Below are 25,028 nucleotides of genomic sequence, written 5' to 3' on the forward strand. Positions count from 1 at the left end.
TTTCTATTGGTAGTCAATCAATGAAACTAAATAAAAAAAATTAAAATTTCAGTGTCATTTGTGCCCGACTAAATATTGAGGTCGAGTTTTGAATATTTCAATATTTTTTTTTTTATTTTGAAAAATTAAAAATTTTGATTTTATGCAATGCTGTTTACTTTCATCTCTGAGAAACATTAGCATATTCAATTATTAACCTCATTTGACAATCTAATGTAAAAATTTCGACTGTGAATGGAAGTAAAGTCAATAAATTTTGCCTACATTTAGGCGCATTGATAAAAACTACAACAAAATGCAAAAAAAAAAGTTAAATTTAATTATTTGTTTAAAAGTGTTCGACGCTAACGGAAAAATAACAAGCAAAGGGCAATATCTCATATTTAAATTAAATTTTTTTTAAATTTTTTTACAAAAAAAATAATTAAAAATTTTCAAAAATCACTTAATTAGCCAAAAATTTTAAATTGGCCAAACATTTGTCGTTTGAAATTTTTTTATGAACATATACATATACATCACATACACAAATATAAGATTCTCAACAAAAAATTCATTTGCATTTCGAACACCCATTATCGAATATGAACACCTCTGCCATTCTTCGAACTAAATTCAATGTTCTTTGAGTCTCCATATTTTTTTTCCAAAGTCCATTGAACTATCATATACAAATATGTCTACACATATACGAGCTGTCTATGGCAATTGGTCTAAACACTCATTTGCTACGTTCCAAACCAAATAGCATTTCAGCAACAACAGACTGAGACCGTTCTTTACTGATACAGCTATAATAATCCCCATTGTCTCCAACCAAAAACGCCACTGAAATCCCGAATTTTTGCAACCAACTAAAAAAATAAAAAAAAGAAGAAGCGCTGCATAAATGCCGGAAAACGACACCCAATCAATTTATGCCACAGCTTCAATTTTGCATGCAAGTTTTTGCTTAATTCGTCGCATTGCTCTCGCCGCTTTGCTTTTATTTTTGTATAATACACACACTCATACATACATACACAATTCATTTGCGCCACTTGTTTGCCAGCGGCCTTTTTTATTTGCAGCGATTTCTGACTGCAGCAACATTTGGTTGCAAACACTTTTGTGGCATGGCATTTGTTTGTTTCTTTGCTGATTTCTTTCTTCCATTCGCTCATTCATTTGGTGGCGCTCGCTCAGTTGGCAATGAAAATTGCTGCTGACTGCTCCACTGCGTCCGAATGTTTGCCCATTTGTGCTTGATTGTCTGTGTTGTCTGCGCTTGTGTGCCTACAAAGCCGTTTGCCTGGCTGTCTGTCTGTGCGCATAATTTGCCTGCCAGCTAAAGCGCTTCCTGAGCGTGGCTTTGTCTGTTCACTCTTTCTGTGTTTGTGTGGATGTGTGCCTTTGTTTGTCTGTCTGCCTTTGCCTGCATTTGAGTGAATTGGCCCTTTTTGGGCATTTCATTGTGAACACATTGTTTGTTCGTCGCTTGCCTCGCGTCGCCGAGCTGTTGTTATTGCTGCCGCTGCCTTCAATGAAGTGCACTCATTGCACTCACCGCTTATCTCTTTGCCAATTATTTCAGTTGAATGAATTTGCCAGATTTGCCATTTTATTTATTTTTCGTTTCTTTTCCGGTGGTGCCTGCAAGCTTGCTGAAGATTTTGCAATTTTTGCATTCTGAAACTTATATCGCCAGTTTATTGCAACGGTAAATATTTTGGTTGGATTGCAGAGACAGCTGGGGTTTTAAGCTGCGGTATTGCGTGGACGATGACGTTAGATATTGAAACTTTCACAAAAAATTTACGTTGCGAAAAGGGAGCAGTTGATGACATTATTCGAAGAATTCTTATAATCTTTATTTCTTTATTTCTGTAGTGGAATCGAGAAGACCATTGAAAGAAAAGCCTATGATGAATATATCAAGGCGCTGTTATTGAACCTTGATGCTATATATTATATGTTATGTTATGTTATGTTATGTTATGTTATGTTATGTTATGCTATGTTATCTTATGTTATGTTATGTTATGCTATGCTATCTTATGCTATGTTATGGTATGCTCTGTTATGTTATGTTATGCCACACACATGCGATCTATTAATTTTTTTATTGGTACAGTGAAACTTCGATAACTCGTATTTTCAAGGGACCACAATTTAAATACGAGTTATGGAGTTTTTCAAGTTATCAATAGTTATGTTATTCAATCAATATATGAATGCATGTATTTTGAAAAATTGTACAAAAAAATTAAGAAAAGTGTTCATTTTAAAAGAAATCCGTAATATGTTTTTGACGGACATTATTTTGGCGTATTTTTATTATCAATGTTTACAATGTCATTAAAAATAGTGTCTTCAACATTTGATGCCATGAAAGAAGACGCAAATTTTCATTTGAAGCTGTCGCAACCTTTGTGGAAACTGAGGGAATTTCAAATGTTTCATCGTTTTCATCGTCGATGTTTTCGATACCCAGAATTTCATCATCATTGAGGCTTCCAGTAATCACCAACTCATCATCAACATGAATGTAGTCTTCAAAGTTTACACGTGTTTCTGTATTTTGTGGAACACGAGCCCACTCTGCTATGTTGAATACATCTTCCCTGATTACGACTACATTTTGATCCTTAACAAAACCGCAAGCTAGAAACCAGTTTTTAATAGTCGATTTACTGACATTTGTCCAGGCTTTTTGAGCAATATTCATTGCATCATAAATCGAAATGGAATAATCCTTTTTTTCCTCGATGCTTTCAAGCAGTTTAACAACAACCTCTTTACGGTACAATGTTTTGAAACTTTTGATTATGCCTTTGTCGAGTGGTTGCAAAACTGAAGTGGTGTTAGGTGGGAGAAATTCAGTCTGCACATTGCTCAAAGGTTCCATTGCAGTGTGGGCGGTGCAATTATCAATAAATAATAAAATCTTTTTATTTTGTTTTATCATTTGTTGGTTCACCAATTGTAGCCATTCAAGAAATAAATTACGTGTTATCCCTGACTTTGAATTTGCACGATAAAGCATAGGGTACGTCTTGATGTTTTTAAAACATCTGGGTTTCCTGGATTTACCAATCATTAATGGTTTAAATTTTTCTGACCCATCCATATTTGCAGCAAGCAACAGAGTAAGACAATCCTTGCTCAATTTGCCACCATGACAACTTTGGCCTTTTAAAGACAAAGTGCGACCAGGAAGACACTTGTAAAAAAGACCCGTTTCATCCGCTTTGAATATATTCTTGGGCTCATAATTCTCTATTAAGTTTTGAATGTTTTCTCTCCATTGAACGCACACTTCATCATCAACGGCCGCGCTTTCACCGCAAACTTTTTTGAAACTTTCATTATTTCTCTTCTTGAAATTGTCCAACCAGCCATTACTTGCGTTGAATTGTGTTAAACCCAATTTTGCGGCATACACCTTTGCTTTTTCTTTTAGTAAATGTTCTCCAACTGAAATAGTATTAGATTCTCGGCATTGCAAAAACCAAGTGAGTACACTCTTTTCTAATTCCGGGTATTCTGGTAATTTTTGGCGCTTACGTTTGGTGTTTGAGGGCAAACCCAAATACAGATCACTTTTTTTCAAAATTGATGTGATAGTAGATGGCGCAATACCGAACCTTTTCGCAATTTCTACTTGTTTTTCACCATTTTTTACGGCAAGAATAATTTCTTTTTTTTTTAATTGGCAATATTTTGCACTTACGAGAACTTGACATCTTGCGTCCTAATTGATATGTACCATACAACAACTATGTTTATATGTATGAGTAGATTATCTACGCTAGTTGTAGAAAACAAAGCAAAACTTATGAATATGCGTAACTGTAAAATAATAACGGTTAAAAAACGTACTATGTTTTCGTCACGTACGGTTTTTTGTGAAAAAAATACGAGTTGTAGAGGCTTTTGATACACATTTTTCAATTTTTGTCTCTAGAAAAATACGAGATATCAAAGGGACCGAAATACATGCATTTTTCGCGAATTTTTCTAGGGACCGAAGAAATACTATGAAATATCAAGGTTTTTCGCTTATCGAGGTTACGACTTATCGAAGTTTCACTGTATTTATTTTTGCTACATTTACATTTATAACTGCACTTACATATACTCATACATATAAACATAGTTGTTGTATGGTGCTCCTAAACCGCAGACACATTTATATTAATTAAATTAAATGCTTTTACACTCATTGTTACAACTCATGTTACAACAACAATTAATAAATAATTATTTTAATTAGAAACTTTGATAAATATGCCTGTCAAGATGTGAGGAAAACACTTGTGCATAATTTACATGCAACAGTAGAGAGGATGATACATCAATGTATGCATATACAGTGGAACTTCCATAACTCGAACTTCTATAACTCGAAGTTCTACATAACTCGAACTCTTGAAGAGGCAATAGAGTGCAGCTTTCATACAAATTTCCTTCCACAAATCGAACTTTTCGACCAGGACATTATACAAAATTTAAAATTTTACTATCAGGGTACCATTTTAAAAGAGTCTTACTATATCGTATGGAGGCAAACAAAAATATGATTTTATACTTATAGATTTCCTAAATCATGTAACAAAGGCATGAGATATATACTTCAAGAGCCAAACAATAGCAAACTATATATATATATATTTGGCGTAGGAACCGCTTTAAGCGATTATAGCCGAATCCACCAGAGCGCAACAATAGCAAACTGCAACAAACAAAATTACAGAATACATGATTTAATGTATTTAAATACAACTTTTTGCGAAGTAAATAACTAAAACTGTGGGCCAATCTATATTTTACAGCTTTTTGAAAATTTATATGTTTTAATGACAATTCTATAACTCGAAGTCTCTCTAACTCGAAGTTTTTTTGTGGATTATGGTGATTCGAGTTAGAGAAGTTCCACTGTATTTACATTTAAACTCGAATTTCTAAATAAATTAAATTAAATTAAAACTATTACATATGTATGTATGCATATATGTATGTTACTAAAGTGGCATCATTAAGTATTTTGACAAGCTAACTTGGGGAATTGTATGTAAGTTCAATGCATGTATGAAAATCTCAACCGTTGCACTCCCAGCAACATTACAGTTACAAAATTCCAAATTTGCAGAGATGCATATATTGCAGAAGCTATATGTATATGTTTCAATGTGTACATACATACGTGCTTCTCCGTTGCAGTTGAGCGCACAAGCACTGACAATTACTGCATAACCAAAATAATAGCGCCGGATTTTATTTTATTTATTTTGATTTTTATTTTCAACTTTTTTTTGTGTGTCATTTAAACTCGTGCTGCTGTCAAAACAATGCAGCAGCCTATGCTAACTCGCCGGCGACAGACAGTACAAATGTTTTTCGCTCATTTATCATAAATAAAAGTTTTTTGTATATTTTTTACATTTTTACTGTTTTTGTGATTTTTTTATAACTGTTTTTCAATTTTTATGACTTTAAGCAAGTGTCATGGTCAACATGTCTGACATTGTTGACTGCAAAAAATGAAATGCGGGCACACATGGCACATTCGTTGCTGCGTTGACCTTCAGTGGTGGTGGTAAGGTTAAATATAAACGTAGTCATAACAAAAACTAGACAAATTAAATTTAAAAATACAATTTAAAGGATCGTTTATACAATTAAATTTAAACATATATATAAAAACATTTTAATCTTGTGAGAAAAAACTTATTGGAAAAATATATTAAAAATAGAAAAAACTAGAAAAAATAATTTATAAAAAATATAAAATTTTATTTTTTATTTTATTTAAAATTTATAGTAAACACTCTGTTCTTAAGATAAGTATTTAAATGTAAAAATTTCTAATTAAAATTATAAATTAAAAATAATAATCAATAAAAAAATATTTCTAACTAAATTAACTATAATTTTTAAAAATTATTTTTCTAGTTCATCTAAACACTAATGACACCTATTTTACGCATTTTAATTAAAAAAGTATATTTGAGTCAAACAAATTCAAAAAAAAAAACTACACACAGCCACATCGGTAACAACCAAAGTTTTCCTAAAGAAAAGCAAAGAGTAGTAGAACAACAACAACAAAAACTCATAGCGAAGAAATTTTAATTAAATTGTCTGTTGGTGACATTTTCATTCCAGGCATTCAGCCAGAAAGCTAGTCAAAATACTGCACAACACTTGCAACTTCAACACCAAACTAACTGGACACAAGTAAACGTACACACAGCCATACACAGCTAAATGCAAGCAGTCATATATATGAACATACATATATAAATGAGTGTGTATGCAAGGATAACAGTTGGAACACAACACAGCCGTGTAGCAATTTTTTAAGAGTCTTCCACCACTTTGATTTGCCACTCATACTCTGCTCCACTTGATTACATACATACATAGATATAAATAGGGGCTTGCAGCCACTTGCAATGCACGAAAATTTAATTCGACTGTAGTGTATTTTAAATGAAAATGTGCATGCATGCATATACAATAAATAAGTGAACTTATACATACATACTCGCATACTGGCAAACAAAATCCATTTCATACACATACAAACAAATTGGTGAGAGACATTAAAGTCAGAGCGAGGCTAGTGCCTGGACATTTTTACATATTTCCGCATTTTTTTCATGTATGTATGTATGTATTGTTGCAACGTTTTGTTGCACACGTTGTACTCACAGTTGTAAACACATTCTCAGCAGTGAGCTTCGTGAAAGTGTGAGTAACGAGACACGCCTAGGTCATTTATAATGTTGAACTTTTCGGACAAGCGTCACAAAAGCAACAACACATATGTGAAATAAATATATATGTACAAACATCAGTACACATATTCACCAAAAAATCAAAATAAGTAGTTGAACACTTTCTCATATCCTTTTCGTTTGGGTGCTTCTTTAGAAATTAAAAAAAAATAAAAAAAAATATAAAATACATACATATCTATTGTGTCTAGTTTAGTCAGTGGATTTGTATGGATTTACACGCGAGAGTGAGTATATCGGCGTTGAAAATTGTTTCCCACCAGCAGGTTAGGCAACAACAATCCGACACTTTTATATAAAAACCAAGCCAAGTTATTACTAGTAAGCACTGTCTGAATTATGAGGTCGAAAAGTGTAAATTCAGTCTTTTCTTCAACTTTATCTGAAATCAGTATATCTAAAGCTACACCTTAAAAGCTTTCATGAAAGTAAAATCTCCATATGATAAGTGATCATTCGATCCAGTTTAAGAGGTATATAGACATTTTTGGAATTAAATTTATATTTTACATCTAAAAAGCTTCCATTAAAGTGAAAGCTCAATCAGATAACTCTAAAGAGCTTTCATTGAAGTGAGTATTAAAGGTGATTTTTTGATACAGTTTAAAAGAAAAATAGACAAATAATGAACTTAACTTTTCATGTTTCATTATTTTTCATGTTCTGATTCCGCTTAAGAATAAATTAGACAGCGAAGTTATGCGACTTCGTCCAAATAATTATATCTATAATATATTAAGAAGAAGAAACAGTCCAGAAAATCTTTATCTATGAAAACTTAACTCGAAATGCCTGATAGGAGAGCTTAGAGCTCGAGTGATTAAAAAACAATAACAACAGTGAAATTTATATTATGATTTACGAACTAGTAAAAGCTTCATTTTGGAAATTTTTGAATAACAATTTTATTAATAAACCTTTTTTGTTGAAAATTAAAAATTTTCTCCAAATGAAAAATCCAATTAAAACCCTCATTTTTATTAATTTTAATTTGTTTCTTAGTTATTTTATATGGTTTATTATTTCTCTCACAATTTTAATGCAATTGCAGTTGAAAAAAGTCGCAAATTCATAAAGGACAGCAAAGTCGCGTATTTGCAGATTCTCGTCCGCAATACAATTTCGTTAGGATTAGACAATTTGTGTAAACGCGACATTTTTTTTGTTGCAGAAAATGGAAATGGCATTGCCAAAAAGAAACAGCAACAACAATCCAAACTGCTAAACAAAGCCAGTTAGCTAACTTTCACGTAAAGCTCATTTACCGGACACGGCGCACACAAAGTTACAAACACCTGTTTCATGCATTTCACTATGTGTTTCACATAGATTTAGCGAATGCAAAACCCCACACATATGCAGCAATCTTTGTATGCATTTAAATTTCCCACATGCTCCGAAAAATCTGCTCGTGCTTATAGCATATACTGGCGTTGACCATGGCTGATGCAGGACATTTGCCGCTTCTATGTCGTTGCACGTTTTTGCATATCCGCAGCGTTTTTTTTTATACATGTATATACAGACAGTATTTGTGTGTTGCTTTTTGCAATTTCCTTGTTGTCGCAAGTTTTTTGGCTTTTGCACTAGCCGCGCGCTTGTGCTAACGTGATAATGAAAACGCTTGCGGACATTTGTACTCATATCCTCGTTTTAATCCTTTGAATGCCAAATGTGTAGTCAAGTTTAACTCGACGCGAATACTTTGTGTATTTGTGCGCTTATTCATTTAGACTTTCTTTTTTTGTAACCACAAATAGTTTGCATAAAACTTTTATTTTCTGTAATAGGACTAATACATGTGGAGCTGAACAAGTTTGCAAACTATTATTATTGTTTACTATTGAGGATGGGAGAGGGAGAACGTTCGGTTTTTGTAACTTTATCTGCATTTAGTTTTTTTAATGAAATATAAACGCGTTTTGGGCAATAATTTATAGTTTCTCTGATATACCTAGTACCAATGTTCGATCTTTCTGAGAAGACATGAAATATTAAATAAAAAAACTCAAAAGACATTCAACCTAAAGATGCACTTCGAACTCAAAAGAGTAACGGAACTAAATTTATGTTATTTATATTTATTATCTTGAGCAATCTTTAACATAATCTTACTCGACCAACTGCAACCAAATAAGAACATCAGTTGTCCATTACACCTCATCTAACAAGATAATCAATACACTGAAGACTTGGAAAATTAATAACAATTTAGTATTAACTTCTGATATCCAGATAAATATACATTTTACCCAATTTTACAGTTTTGAATTTATTAATTGAAGTGGTTTTTTTGGTCATTTTGGGGCCATCAGTTCAGCCACTAGTCCCAGGCAGGAGCAACCCCGTCGGAACCGTGGGAGTGATTCTAATCATGATTGAATCATCATCCTGAAACATCATATGACCTTTTAATAGGGTAGAACGTCAGTTCACCTCTACTAAATGACAAATTAACAACTCCAATACCACGACTATATATGCGAGCACACGTATGAACTGTATGAGAATTGAAGTAAGTAAGCGACAACGAAAAAAATATACAATGAAATGAAAGAACGACAAAATTAGACAAAACAACAACAATCAACACAAACATACAAGAACGCATAGATAAGACGACGTGCCTATCGTTGACGTATAACATAACCGAAACTCAGATAGCTGGAAGAAGCTGAAGAAAATTTGTTGGTGCTTAGGATTAGTATGCGCACATGGCAACTAGTGCTACTATTTCTCGCTTGACTCACATCATCTTTCGATTACACGCTATTCAACACGTGGTGTCTGTTTTTTCGAAGTGTTTGAATTTGTATATGATTACTTAAACAGTTTGTTGTTGCTGCCTGATACGATTTCATAATTCTTAACCTACTTAGCTATTGAAAAACTTAAAACTGAAAATGTGAAATAAATCAAAAAAGTATTTCCCATACCGGGAATCGAACCCGGGCCTTCTGGGTGAAAGCCAGATATCCTAGCCACTAGACCATATGGGATATATTAAAATCAGTGCTAAAACGCTTATACGAATACAAAACACTGACGCAGCAAACTGTAACATAGTGTAGTTTATATCATAAGTATTTTTGTATGCATACGTATGTAAGTATGTATATACGATATATATATAATTAGTATTAATACTATGCAGCTGCCAATCATTCCACGGAAAAAATCTTAATTTTTCGAAAAAGTTTATATGTATTTTATTAATTTAATATAAGAAGTATAGGTTCGGAATTAATAAAGTTTCTTAGGTACATTAATCAATCGGCCGGTTTCTATGCAAAACTAATAATCGAACTTTTGCAGAAAACCGTGCGCGAAAGAAATAAACAACATTGCATATTAAAATTCTTTATAACTAAATCAATAAGTTTCTAAACAGCCAACTATGTGCGGTTGTCAATTTCTAATGCTTTGGATGACTGTTTCCAACCATGTGCCACAAGCACTTTGAAATTCCAGGCCAGCATCCAGCTTTGAAGAATATATTTTCTTACGAACCAAAACAAGTGTCGTCACTCGACTGACTGACCGAGTCCATATGTTGTTTACATATCCTTACAAGCAACAAAAGTCACAAAGTGTATATACCACCAACAATTGCTAACCCACAGCATGCGTTGGTGTAGATATATTTATCTAAAACATTGTATTTATCCTTTAAATGCAGCCTTAATCGTCCACTGGTGCCTGTTTAGAGTGAGTAGGACGCAGTGCTTTACTAATAAAAAGTACAACTACTAAGCAAGCAAGTACCAAACGAGCGTGTACATAGAATGACATGACAAGCATACAAAAGAGGTCATTGATGTTATGCTGACAATTTGAGATGACAATCAATGCAATGGGGTTAGTGAAGTAAGAGCGGAGCGACGTGCTTGTGCTGAAGGATTGTGTTGAGTGCCGTCCACTGACCAGCTGCTAAGGGGCATCATTGACCAGCAGTGAAAAAGTTGGAGCAACAACTGCTGTTGTTGATGGACGACAAGCAAAGTAAGTTTGTTATATTAAAAATGTATGTATGCACATTTGTATGGTTTATTGTTTTATTTGCCAGGATATGAAGCAAAGGATTGTTTGAAGTACGTAGGCAGCACTCCTTTTAGTTGGTCAACAATTGCTTATGGGTTTTTTCAACATGTTGTGTTTGTACGCAATTTACGCAGTTTTGCTTGTTGCTCTAGGCGTCACTGTGGTGCAGTTCCTATGTCTTTTACATTCGAATCGTTGCACTTAACTTGCTTTTTGCTTGTTTATTGAATCTCATGTTTTCTTCAGTTGTATTTAAATTAGTTGCCTATTTAGTTGTAAATATATAGAAAATTAAGGTATCCTCTTCGCTCCCGAATACGCTTTTGTTATTGAAATAAAGATCTATTGTACGTAGAAACTCGGATTGTGATAGAGTGTGTATTTCTATAAGGTATATCTAAAGCATTCCAAAATATCACATTTCATAGACTTGACACTGTATAGGCTTTAGGAAGAATTCCATTAGATTAAGTTTACTACGAACTCTATTTACTTTAGACTCTGTTAATCTGAAAAATAGCAGAATATGTATTATAATTCCGAGAAAACTTTATATTAAGCACATTTAATATCTGTATTTATTTATGTAAAAATAAAGATAATGTTTTCAACATAATTAATTTTTTTACTTTTTCCTTTAACAATACTCAAGAACTTAAAGTTTAATGGCAAAGCGAAAGCAATAGTGGTGTTTATTCTGCTAAGAATACGCTAAATCACCTGGGAAAATACCCCAAACATGAGATCTTCTGCTAAGCAGTGGTATTCGAGTAAGGGTAGCATAACAATCGTAAGAAGGAAATTGCGTTTACTTATTAGGAGCTTTAGGAATGAGGTTTATGGCTTGTAACGGCGTTAAAACATGGAAATCGTATTTACTACTTAATTTTGGGAAAGGTGAGAAAAGCAAAGGAGACTAACTGCAGGAAGGGTAATGCGTAGCGAATTAAAGATGCAGTGTCAAACTGAAAGTGAACACGAAGGGTTCATCAACAGACAGATATCTTAAGAGCAATAAAGGTAATTGCGAAAAGTGGTTATTTTGTGGTTTTCATAAGACTTTCGTTGAGAATAACATTCATCTTTTCAGTGAAATATCAGAGCTTATTTGAATTTTTGTTTCAATTTATGACTTGCTCTCAACCTCCGATATCTAAGGAAAAAATATGAAAACCACAAAGTTCAATTTCTACAGTTGTTAGACCATGAGTATATTGCAAGTTTGTACTCCTTGTTGTTTAGCCAAAAGCTAAGAAAGTATCCACCATAAACATAAACAAGTATGTGTAAATTTGGGGAGTAAAAAAATAGTTTTAAAGTTTACTACCCAATTATACGGTACCTACATACACGTACTGCTCGAAGCCTCTAGGCTAACTGCAAACAGTAGAGAAAATAGAAACGTGTAGAAAAATGTGGCTATGCCTCCATTTTAGCAAAAACATAAACATTGGACCAACAACACACATGAAAAACATAATTTCAAACAGAGAAATAAACAAAACTTACCGCAGGCTAAATAACTTACAAGCGCATGAGTAGACCATTGAAGCTGAAAAGTAGAAGTAAGACTACTTGTTGTCAGTAGACTTAGAAAAGAAAACAGTATGCCTTGGAACTTCCAAAGACGCTGTAGATACATAAAAACTGAGGACGCAGCGGAAAATTGGGTGAGTATTTAAGGCAACAGACGCTACGTTGGGATTAAACGGCCAGCAACCCCATATCAAGAGAGTAGACAGCCAAGCGTATATTTGCACAGGCGACGCACACCTTGGGGAGTTGGCGCTATTGAACGGCCCTGTATACAGCAACCTGTAGAGCACTCACCTGCATTTTCCATGGCCTGTAGACGTTTTCTTCCAAATTCTTTTATATTTTATTACTTTGTTTGTTGCACATAAGACACATTCTGTGCTCTCGGCGGCAAATTGGAGCTACTTTCTCATTCCTTTTTTTCACTTTTACAACAAAACGGCTACCGCTTGCGGTTTACCTCAGTATGTATCTGACCTTTTCCGGGTTTGAAATAAGAAAGAAACACATCTCCCACACCCGTCTGGTTTTCTAAGTCCGCTTGGTTGGGGTTTGTCTACTTACAACTTCATTTTGGTTTGAATGTGTCCCTGAGGAGCGAGCAGCCGACGGCAAAAAGGCGTCCAACAAACAAGCGAATGCAATTACGTATTTTAGGCATACATGGGGGTACATATTCTAATGGTGGCGGTTTGGAGCTACACAGGCTCCAATACCTTTCAGAACAAGGTACAAAGCGCACGCTTCCTTATTGCCTTGTGTTGGCTTTTGGTGCTCTTTAATTGTCTTATCGCTGCAATTGTGGCAAGTTCTTGTGTGTAGCGAGTTATTGCCCAGTGGTATTGTTTGGTTTTGGTAAAATGAAAAATATTATTAACTTGAATTATTTAACATAAGTCATGGTTCTGTTGTTGTTAACAAATTTTTCCGTATTACACCAAATATTTCTTTATTTTGTTAGTTTAAGCGGGAGGCACTTAAAAGAGCAATAAAAAGAATACTAAAAAGTTTTCCCTGCGCAAAAGTGCGGAAATTGAATTAAATTACTTATTCAGACGCCCGGCGGCGCAGGGAGGAATAGGTAGCCACACTAACAAATGTATTTAGTTATGTACGTCTATTGTGTATCTTTTTTAGTGCCACCTCTTGCTGGAAAATTAAAGATCCTTTGTAATTTTGTTTGGATTGGACTTTTTCATATTTTTTATTGCAATCCACAATTCCATAAATTTATTATAAGCGCTACAAATTGTACAAAGACTTCAGTAATATTTTAACAAACTCTCTAATTAAATGGATGTTAATTATATTTGAACTATAAATATAAAAATATACATCTTTATAGGTATATTTTCTGTTAAATTACTAAAAAAAAATTAATAAAAAAAAAAAATTAAATTTAAAAATAATTAATTAAATTATTGAAACAAAAGAAACATAAAAATAAAAAACAATTTTCCCATACCGGGAATCGAACCCGGGCCTTCCGGGTGAGAGCCGGATATCCTAACCACTAGACAATATGGGACTGTTAAACAAACGCTCACAAATGTTTCACTTGTTCGTCGCTCAACATGATATATTTACTCACCATACCATTTATATTCACCACTTCTATCTATACTGGGTATACCACATATATACACCACTTCTAACTGTATATGGTGAATACGAAAGTGTAGATATGTATGTGATCGGATATATTTACTTGTAAAACGTGTTGAAAGAAGATTTATTTTACAAATCTTGACTTTTCGTTCAAAAAATATATTAAAATCTAAGAAAATTCTCATTTTTTACTGACCACAATATGATTCATGCTAGATACATCACCCATCTCCTAGAATCGCATCATATTTGCCCAGTCGCCCCAGAGTTTGATGAGAAGTTTTGGCTCTGGGTTGCTAATGTATCAGTACTAGATTATTAATTTAATTTAATTTAATCACAAGTACATTTGAAATTAGCAAAATTTCTTTGAGTTTTCGTATAATATTTACTTGCTGTGGAAATATTTAATTTTTATTAAAAATTAATTTATTTTACCCATTAATACTAAGTACCCACTATCTCTATGACAACTTATACGAGGGCTGCTATATATATTTCTGGCCTAGGCAACACTTAGTGGTGCCAGGTGCAATCTGACATTTCCATTGGAAAGTTTGACATTTTTTAACATAAGATCACTCAGAACGTTTTGTCATTTAATCGTGAATTGTTTTATTTACAGGGAATTAAAAAATTCATCTCGGCCAAAAAATGGACGCGGATTATCGCGACAAGAGTGCATAGAAAATCTTTGTATGGCTTTGAAGCACCATCCTATAGCACTGTGAAAAACTGGTACAAGGAATGCAATCGTGGCCGACGCTCGCTCAAAGACGAATTCCGTGAAGGTCGTCCAAAAACAGCCGTTGTGCCAGAAAACATCGATGCCGTACGTGAACTGATAATGCAAGACCGTCATGTAACATACCTTCAGATAGAGACATGCCTATGTATTTCTCCCACCAGCATACATTCGATATTGCATGAACACCTGCCCGTAAAATAGGTTTATTCTCGTTGGATCCCGCACAATTTGACAATCGCTTAAAAAAGGCTCAAAAAAAGTGCTTCGAAAATTGGTTTGAGCGCATGCAAAAGTGTATAAATCTTGATGGAGAATATTTTGAAAAACAATAAAACCATTTTCGTTGATAAATATTCCTATTTTCATTATTAGGCCAGAAATATATATAGCAGCCCTCGTAGCTAATAAGGCAATTCATATAATAATTTAATTATGTACATATATAACATAAGAGCACTTATATGATTACAGTTATCAATTTGTAAAAACAGAATGTAAAGCTAGACTTCATAGAATTTAATTGAATTTATTCAGAACATGGATAATTCTGATCTAAGCGGTTTATTAAATTAAATGATGAATATTATTTAAGGTCGTTTACTCAAAATATGACATATTGAAATGTTTTAATAGTCGAAACATTATGAATATATTCATTGCTCATAGGAAAAGCAACTTATTGTTAAATTGCTAGGAGATATCTAGAGAAAAATTCTACAAAAAAATAACTGTATATTTTTGAAACTTGGAACATGATTACGGTTTAGCTTAAAACTGGCCAGAGTCCATCAGAGTACAGATCAGTCATCTCTGACACAATTCTGGAATCAACTAGCAGGGATTATAGCAAAATTTGCAAACAATGAAGGTTTATTCAACCCAAAGGGTCAGTTGATGCTTTCATACAATTATTAATTTTTACTCATTCACACATATTTCGCAGAAGTTTCAAATGTTATTTAATCATTTCGTAATCGTATTACAATTGTGCTCTGTTTATATGTGTTTATTCGAAAATAATTTTCCGAAGCAACAACAACAGCTCTCCGTAAGCATAAATCAGACACTGTCAGTTAAATTAGCCCATAGTTTAGTTAATTGACAAACAAAAACTTTCATAATTGACAAATTACGAACAATTGTTCACTGACATTCTGCCACAATTTGAAAATGTTGTTGAAAAACTTTAGTGAACTGAGTAATTTATGGCACATGGCTGGCAAAATTAGTGTGAAAATTGTTGGTGATGAATTAAAAATCGGACCAACATATGTTTGTACGCATGTTCGAGTATAATGCGCATTAATTAGACCATGAATTTGACAATAAATAAAAGCTTTCATGTATTTCGATTATCCGAGTATAAATTCAAACTCCATTGTTTAGATAATTCAGTAACATTTCTGACCTCATTTGTTGAACACAAATCTGCGCGCATCCTTTTAAACGGTCACAATGCATACATTCTACATTTTGGTAACAATGGCGGCGCTCGTCACGTTGGCAGTGGTGGGTACAAAAAATATATAATATCTTCAATTAATATGTAAAGATGCCAAATAGCTCGTACTATATCAATATTTTCCATGCCAGTGTCAATTTCCAGCCGATATGGAGAAATTCCATAAAGCTTGCATGGACGAAGCCAAAGTCACGGAGGAAGAACTGAAGCAATTCTTTCAAAATGGCATGAAAGCTGATGAAGCCAAGGAAAATATAAAGTGTCACACAAAATGCTTGATGCAAAAACAAGGCATATGGAAGGATGGTGTCTTCAATGCTGATGCCAAAGTTAAAGAGCTCATGCAAATGCCAAAATTAAAGGGCCACGAAGCCGAAATCACACAAGCCATGAATAATTGTAAGAACGAGAAAGGTGCTAATGAATGTGATACGGCTTTTAAGATTACCATGTGCCTCAAGGAGTTTAGGTCAAAGAATCCCTAGGAATTCAAAGTTCTCTGCTCTACATGCTGCTTTTATCTGCCCTGGATTGTTGATCGATTGTTTTAAGAGAGTTCTCTATTAGAAAATGTACATCTGCTGATTTTTATATGTTATTTGGTATAAGGGATTAATAAATATGAAATGTGTCTATTAAAAATTAAAAAACATATTTCGGAATAATTTACTCTGTCGGAGGTATTAGTGGAAAATCCTGTGATAAGCAAACTCGTTTATATCATTTCCTTAATATTTTCTCTACTAAGATCTACAAATCTCAACCTTAATATAAGATTTCGATTCATGTTTTACTATTTAATACTATAATTTTTGAATTTATCAATTTAAAATTTTTTGATCGACCACTCAGAAGTCGTTTTATCCGTTGTAACCGAGCGATCATCGAAGAAACATCAATTCAAATATGTCATAAGACAAAATTAGAAATGAAGTTCATAAACCTCACGCTGTCAGATAAAACGATATACCTCCTCATCGCGGGTTCGAATACTTTCGATTTGCAAAGAAAGTAAATGAAGACTGACTACAGAAATGATCCTGTGAAGTATAGTCTTAGCTTAACAACGATCAGCACGCAGTATTTCAACAAAAATAAATATAAAGTGGTTGAGAAGTGAATTGTCACGAAAGAACTGTAAAAGCGACGATCGAAACATTCTTGAGATATTTATTTAAGAAACAAAAACAACAATCACCGAAACTCAGTGTGTGTAAAGAAAAGGTAGCTAGTACACTCGCAACCATGAGATGCTCACCCCACACTAGCGCGCTACTAAGCGTACGTGAGTAGGTAGCGTTAATATGTAGTAACAACAACAATGTTCTTTGGTGAATTTATAAATTTATTTTTAGGCTTTGCTATATCAGTATATGTATATACATACATATCATTAGAAATACCGAGAAATATTTTGAATTTTACTAGTTCAGTTAGTGTTAGCATTAAAGCAGTTTTTTCATGATAATTCATAAACAGTTTATTGCTTTTGGTTTGGCATTACTTGAGAGGTTACTTGACTCGAATTTTCACTTAATCTATTCACGTGCATAATGCACATTTAAACCAGATTATTACATGTGTACTTATGTAAATAAATACATAGGCCTAACATCAACTTATTGTTTTTGTCTTCCTCTTTATGGATAGCATGCATAACTGCAGTTTTCATATTTTCCCCTCTTTTTATGCTTGGCAAATATTCTGTTGATATTCTCACATTGTTTGTTGGCTAAGTGGAAAATTACTAATAATGTTAGTTATTAAGTTATTAACAAAAAAAGGAATAAATAGTGGTAAGGGTTGGGAAAAAAGACTTTCTACAACTCAAAATAAAAAAAATATTGAAATCAATTACTATTTTACATATACAGGCGCTCGTTACCCACTTAGAGCTATGTAATCCGCAATCAACTAGTTACTTTACAACTCGTATGAACCGCAAGCGCAATTAGTCAGTTGACCGTTGTTTCATTCATACCAACCATTGGTAAATTTATGTGTTAAATTCATACCAGTTTGATACTAGTTTCGTACTAGTTAAAACCAGATACATTACTTAGGTAGTTCAATATATATTCTATTGTACCTGATTGTTTTAGTATTTATTCAAATTCTCTATATTTTTATTATATACTGATTTACTGATTTAGTGATATAACTTTTGTCCTCTTTCTGAACCTACTTAGGAAAAGATTGGTACAAAACTAAAACTTTTCGGACTAGTTAGATTTTGGTTAAGATTGCCGAGTATATATTGGAGTATTTGGCTTATTCCAGGAATGGAGGCCATGAAAATTTAATTAAACAAGCACAATGTTGTTTTTATTGTTGTCTAGTGAACGTGGACTCAGCACGTCAAAGCTTTGACCGGCAGTAGCTAACAGCGGGTGGAAATGGCCGACTGTGGGAAGTAAAAATAATAATTTCGGGGAATCGAAATACGAAAGTATTATTGAATTTTGAATGAGAAATATGCGTGAACACAAGAATTCCTGCCAAAAGAGTAAACAAAGTTTAACATAACATGAAGGAATATATATAAATTAAGGTACACTTTTCTTGGGGTTTAGAATACTTCCTTCAAACCAAAACCAACATTTACTCTTGGAGTACTATTATATTACTTCACACTATTTTTCCAATAAACTGTTTTTCCCGTTGAACCCGGATCTTGGAACCATTTTTCAATTCCATCATTGACTATCCGCCACTTAATTCTGAAAATTCTTTAATTAATACTAGCAAACTCAATCCAAAAAGGATATGTAAATATTTTAAAATATAAAATTAAGAAAAAAATATTATTTTTATTCAGAAACTTCATAAACTTTAATCATCGTTAAATTCACTGCACAACCCTCACTTTCTCCAATATCGAGTTCATAATAGCGCCAGCCGCCACACCTCTGTGTCTAGCTGAATGCACGGATTAGGTTGCGGTCATCGATGGTTGGCTTTAATGGCAAATGTGCATGCAACGTCGATAACTGTGCATTTATACATATTTCTTATTGAAAGTAGTGCTCCAGTTATTGTTTGCCTCTCCTTGGCTTGCCTTGTGAAAGAGTTGCAGTCACTGTGTCGTGCTGTTTGCTCAGCCATAGAGTCAGCTATAAATGCAAGTGTAATCATATGAATTGGTCACGTGATTGCTGGAATGTGTACATATGTATTTACACAGTGTGTTTGTTATAAAAACTTAAGTATACACTCCTGCAACTGTTAATGGACTTTACTTTTTCCAAGAAAGTGCAGCCATTACATTACTTGCCACTAATTCCAATTCCATTATATTTACGTTATGATTTCCACGCAAACACACACACATACACTTACATATATGTTAGAGTGTAAGTATGTCAATCAAAATAACAATGTAATACTTCATAAGGAAAAAGTATAACGGTTTATAAACACTAGTACAATATGATTGCACTTACATAAATATAATTTAATCAAAAATCCATAAAGCACTCACACATCTACGAGTATATATAGTACATTTAACAAGCTTTTTTGCAACCGCCACCACCCGAGAAAAATAGGTCAAAGTGGCAAAGTGGCCGAACACGTAGCACACGTGATAAAGTGACGAATGACTGTGGGAACGTGAAGTGGAAATTGTGATAAAAATCAAGCCAAATGCAGCACGCAGTCCTCCGGCGAGGAAGAAGAGCGTGCGAGGAGTGTATTTGCACTGACTTCATGTGTGAATTGTGAGTGGCGTTTTGGGAAGCCGATACTTAAGAAAGCTTAAGCACGCAAGTCAGGTTAGCTGCAAGGTGCTGTGTCCACACACACATACATACTAACATATGACGGAAGTGATGGACAAATATGGTTATGAGTACATTTATGTACTTAAAGCCATGCTTGTGTGCGTGTGCTTAAAAGCTTCGTTGTACACATATGCATAAATTTGTTAGCTTGTTGTGCGTTAAGGTATTACTTTTATTTAATGTATGTATTCTTTGATTTCTGCAAGCAAATTGAATTTGAAATTTATGCTTTTCATGCGAGTGCTAATTGAATTCGGTTGTTTTTGTTATACCTAAGTGGTATTCTCGGGAAAATATTATGTTATTTATGACTTAATATGGTTAGTAGTATTTATGAAAAAAGTGAATTTATATATTTTTCAGCAAAATAAATATTTTTATATGAAATTCTAATTTTTTTTTAATTTTCGTTATCATATTTTCAATTAGCATACAAAATATGTGGATATGGTTGTACAAACATACATATTTCTTGTTTTTCAGTGATTAATATTAATAAGTAGTAATTATTTCTATTTCTGTAATTAAATTTGCTTTTTTTTAACAACTGTAATGTAGTGATCGGTAATCATCGATCTCTACTCGGTTGTAATAAGTCATTTGTTGCCATTATTAACAAGTCCCATATTGTCTAGTGGTTAGGATATCCGGCTCTCACCCGGAAGGCCCGGGTTCGATTCCCGGTATGGGAATGTTTTTTGTTTTTATTTTTACATTTATACAATTTTTTGTTAAATTATAAATCTTTAATTATAATTTTTTTTTATATAAATTTTAAAATTATAAAAACAAGTTTTATAAATAAAATCCAAATACCAAGAATCGGTAAAAAATCAATTATTTTTAATTCATAATTGTGTAAATTAATAACGAATTTTAACGTTAAAACAATTTTTTAAAATTCTTTTGACAATGAATTTATTTTAATTTTCACTTAAAAAAATTTTATAAAATTTTAAATTTACTGACTTTAGTGGAAAAATGAAATCTTAAATAATTCTCACTTGAAATTACTATTGCGTGCATATCACTGAAAGTGGTTATCACAAGAAATGTTGCTCGCATTAACTACATACCGCATAATAAACAGTGGTATATAGGTGCTCTGACAAGGTGTTCATTTAGAAAATGCAAACTGAGCGCTCGCTGTGGCATGCTGCACGAAATGCCTTACAATACTTGAGAAAGTTTAAGATTTAAAGAAAAAAAAAATGAAATTAAAAATAATAATATGAAAAAACCATAAGACCTGCAAACCTATAATGAGCGCGGATATATATATATATTTTATACGAATACGAACTGTCAAAATAATAACTATTGTTTCAGAATTTGCTACGCAGAACTGTTATTGAGATTAGAGACATGGCTGATTGAATAACGTCAGAGTTTTTATGGCTAAACACCAGCTAAGTCTCCGCTAAGCTGTAACAGGCATATGTACATAGACTCTTTAAGACAGATGTTCAATACCGGGAAGGTATAAATGACGCTTATATTTATTTCCATACAGTATTTGACAGTTATCTTGCAGTCATCGGACTCATTAAAACAACTGTTTAATACCGGAAAGGTCCAAATGAGGCTTATATTTCCACATAGCATTTGACTGTTATCATCGGACATTATAAATCTGTCAAAAGACAGATGCCATTCCATATCCATTTGACAACTGCCATCGTATATATTGGAATACTGTTGATAGTTGATAATTGTTGATGCTGATAATTTACAGGAAGCTATAGAATTCTAAAATATTATCGCAATACAATGCAAAAAGAGATAAAATATTGTTTGGATTATGAGCTTCACTCGCGGTAGGTGTAAAGCTTGAAGGAGTTTAAACAATTTTTTTTGAAAGGGAAGGAAATGATTGCAGTAAACGGATTTTTAAGACGATAGTGTACTATATTTAAGGCTTAAAAAACAATATTTATTATTAAAAAATAATGAAATTTTTTCAAAGTTGTAAGTATTTTTCTGGAGTGCCTGGAGCCTGCACTTGTACTTGTCGTGCGATGCTTCTGAAACAGTCGAACCAATTTTTTTTTTTAATTTTTATAAGTTTCTTTTCTTTATAAATTAAAAAATCCCGAAGAAATTATAAAATTCCAAATTTTTTCGAAGTTTGAAAAAAAAATTCACTTTTTTAAGAAAAAAAAAATTGACTTTAAGTTGCAAAACAAGTAGTTTAAATAATACTTTTGTCCAACTTTTTTAGTTCGAATAGAAGATAATTTAATACTAATAATTTAATACTAATAATTTAATTTACGGTGTCAACATCCGATGAGACGGCACCAGGAGTTTTCGAGAGAAAGGTTTTGCGGAAGATTTACGGTCCCTTAGACATTGGCAACGGCGAATACCGCAGAAGATGGAATGATGAGCTGTATGTGTTGTTCGACGACATAGACATAGTCCAGCGAATAAAAAGACAGCGGCTACGCTGGCTGGGTCATGTTGTTCGAATGGATGAAAGTGCCCCAGCTCTGAAAGTTTTCGATGCAGTACCCGCTGGTGGAAGCCGAGGAAGAGGGAGACCTCCACTCCGGTGGAAGGACCAGGTGGAGAAGGACCTGTCTTCACTTAGTATTACCGATTGGCGCCAAACCGCCAAAAGGAGAGATGCGTGGCGCACTGTTGTGGACTCGGCTATAACCGCGTAAGCGGTTTCTACGCCAGTTAAGAAGAAGAAGAATTTAATACTAGATCACTTTGGTTTTTTTTCGATCGGACAAATATTCTTTTTGTTATCGCCGGCACCCTTTTCTTACACTTGTGAAAATTAAAACTCGAGAAAACGCGCTTTAAAGTCTGCCTGAGCATTCGCTCCTGTTCGACGCTCGGCCACTAAAACTGCTCTAGCTTCGAAAATATGTCGAATTGGCCTCTGGAATCTTAAAGACATATTCTTGGATAGTTTTGGAAAAGATTTAAAAAAAAAAAACAAAAAAATTGATTTTTTGAAGCCTGTAAAGCAGACTACTGCCTTAAGTAATTAATAGATACTAAATGTATTTCTGAAGACAGTCTTCAGTAGTTTTTGGTTATTCTATTAAAAATATTTACATGTATCTCCAAAGAAACGTGAAGTATTGACTCAGAGCTTTTAAAGCTTTTGGGCTTTGTTATAATAATTATGTTACTTATTTATTTAATACATTTTTAAATACACTAAAATCAACAAATAACTCGCTTTTAATATATTTTTCAAACTGCCACATTTTTTGACGTCAACAAAGGCTTAAATTACTGTGCCACTACAACTGATAGTGTCTAAAGTTTCGCGGAAGTAATTGCTAAGGTTTCAAGCGCAGTCACCTGCAAGTCAAACACATAGCGTGCAAAAGCAAATATGTGTTATAAACACATGCAAATGTGGTGCGACAACAGACATGTGTGTGCGAAAGCTTGTAAGCTTCACCAGTGCCGCGGCGTATGAGTGACGCGAATAGCTTTGCGACTGAGTCATCACCAACAACAACACTAGTGAGCATTGCACCGCAGCGCATGTAATACGCTTATCCAAGCGAACAGCAGCATGTTGCATGCAACACTCTACCAATGTAGTTTATTTATATGTTTAATTTTTTAATTCCTCCGCAACGAATTGTTGTTGAACTTAGTGGGGGTGGTTGGGTGTTTGACGTGGTAACACCGCTTTTTTGGCGATGACGCTTATCGCATTGTGGCATTCCTGCTGCTGCATATTTCTGTGTTTGCTGTTGCAAGTTGTATTCGTTTGTTGGCACGCACATCTGAAATGCCAACCTCAGTAGGGGCGAGTGGTGTTGGTTGCATTCTATAACTGTTGGTACATGGTTATTATTTACTTGCGTTTCAAGTGCTTTTCCATGTTGTTTTCATTATTATTACGAAATGCATTCGCAATGCAACGCTGTCATTCATGCTCGCATGCAAGCACAAATGTATATATGTACATGTGTATATGTGTGTGTAAACCTTAATGCATGTGCGTGTTGGCAACTTTATGCCGATTAAGCACTTACCACTTACGATTTATTTATACAGAAAGTTAGTTTGCATTTAAAAATTTGTAATTGTATATGTATGTATGTATTGGTGTGAGTTGTTTCACACATATACATATATGTATGTATATGTATCTGCCTATATGCTTTATAAATATAATTATAAATTTTCATTATATCGTGTGGTTTAAGTTGCAACAATGCTAGCCAAGTGCCGATATGGAAATCACATATATTTTAAAATACAGGCATTTATGCATATTATTACATAACATTCGTTCTGGAATTTTTTGAGCGCATTCCTAACTCAAACCATATTAATATGAATATAACATTTAAGTTGGCTTGACATCATGGAAATTATCGCATGTGTGTAATTTGAGTCGAAAAAAATTTCAGTGGCTACAGAAAAAGTGAAAATATTAGTATTTTACCACTAACACAATTATGAATAATTAATAAGGTATTAAAGTATGAATTATGCATTTTTCATGTAACACGCGCTGATAGTGAAGCTTAAATATGTTAAAATTTAACTAGAGAAACATATATTATATATTATTTATTGGTTTTTAATCAGTACTAGACCTCAAGGATCTCGATCTTAAAGATCAGAGATAGTTCCTATTGCACTACATATTTCTCTAAGTACATAAATCTGCAAATGCCTGTGTCTACACAGGCTATCAAAAAACAAACAATCTCGTCTATATCAGTTTCTTGGTGTTCTCTCTAAGATTTACAAATTCCAACCTTAATATAAGATTTCGATTAATTTTTGACTACTTAATACCATAATATTTGAATTTATCAATTTTAATTTTTTTGTTCGACCACTCAGAAGTCGTTTTATCCGTTGTTAACCGAGCGATCATCGAAGAAACATCATTTCAAATATGTCATAAGACAAAATTAGAAATGAAGTTCATAAACCTCACGCTGTCAGATAAAACGATATACCTCCTCATCGCGGGTTCGAATACTTTCGATTTGCAAAGAAAGTAAATGAAGACTGACTACAGAAATGATCCTGTGAAGTATAGTCTTAGCTTAACAACGATCAGCACGCAGTAT

At 33.4% G+C, this 25,028-nt stretch overlaps 2 protein-coding genes and 5 non-coding genes across 7 annotated transcripts; 2 read left to right on the forward strand and 5 right to left on the reverse strand.

The window, feature by feature from the left end:
• Window positions 1–2,326: 2,326 nt before the first annotated feature.
• Window positions 2,327–2,887, reverse strand: LOC128922859 (tigger transposable element-derived protein 6-like). The gene has a single exon (XM_054235129.1). It carries the CDS (start codon window positions 2,885–2,887, stop codon window positions 2,327–2,329), a length of 561 nt encoding a protein of 186 aa, XP_054091104.1.
• Window positions 2,888–9,709: 6,822 nt separating this feature from the next.
• Trnae-uuc (transfer RNA glutamic acid (anticodon UUC)) lies at window positions 9,710–9,781 on the reverse strand. The gene has a single exon. It is a non-coding gene; the product is annotated as a tRNA-Glu (tRNA).
• Window positions 9,782–13,815: 4,034 nt separating this feature from the next.
• Trnae-cuc (transfer RNA glutamic acid (anticodon CUC)) lies at window positions 13,816–13,887 on the reverse strand. The gene has a single exon. It is a non-coding gene; the product is annotated as a tRNA-Glu (tRNA).
• A 2,179-nt stretch (window positions 13,888–16,066) lies between these two features.
• On the forward strand, window positions 16,067–16,827 carry LOC105211193 (general odorant-binding protein 56h). Its single transcript, XM_011182529.3, has 2 exons — window positions 16,067–16,224; window positions 16,309–16,827. The coding sequence occupies exons 1-2, from the start codon at window positions 16,171–16,173 to the stop codon at window positions 16,660–16,662; spliced, it is 408 nt and encodes a 135-aa protein (XP_011180831.2). The 5' UTR covers window positions 16,067–16,170; the 3' UTR covers window positions 16,663–16,827.
• Window positions 16,828–17,020: 193 nt separating this feature from the next.
• LOC114803865 (small nucleolar RNA U3) lies at window positions 17,021–17,234 on the reverse strand. Its single transcript, XR_003752228.1, has one exon. It is a non-coding gene; the product is annotated as a small nucleolar RNA U3 (small nucleolar RNA).
• Window positions 17,235–20,579: 3,345 nt separating this feature from the next.
• Trnae-cuc (transfer RNA glutamic acid (anticodon CUC)) lies at window positions 20,580–20,651 on the forward strand. Its single transcript has one exon. It is a non-coding gene; the product is annotated as a tRNA-Glu (tRNA).
• A 4,135-nt stretch (window positions 20,652–24,786) lies between these two features.
• LOC128922904 (small nucleolar RNA U3) lies at window positions 24,787–25,001 on the reverse strand. The gene has a single exon (XR_008472093.1). It is a non-coding gene; the product is annotated as a small nucleolar RNA U3 (small nucleolar RNA).
• Between the last annotated feature and the right edge of the window lie 27 nt (window positions 25,002–25,028).

This window comes from Zeugodacus cucurbitae, chromosome 6 (assembly GCF_028554725.1).
Source record: "Zeugodacus cucurbitae isolate PBARC_wt_2022May chromosome 6, idZeuCucr1.2, whole genome shotgun sequence".
Lineage (NCBI taxonomy): Eukaryota > Metazoa > Arthropoda > Insecta > Diptera > Tephritidae > Zeugodacus > Zeugodacus cucurbitae.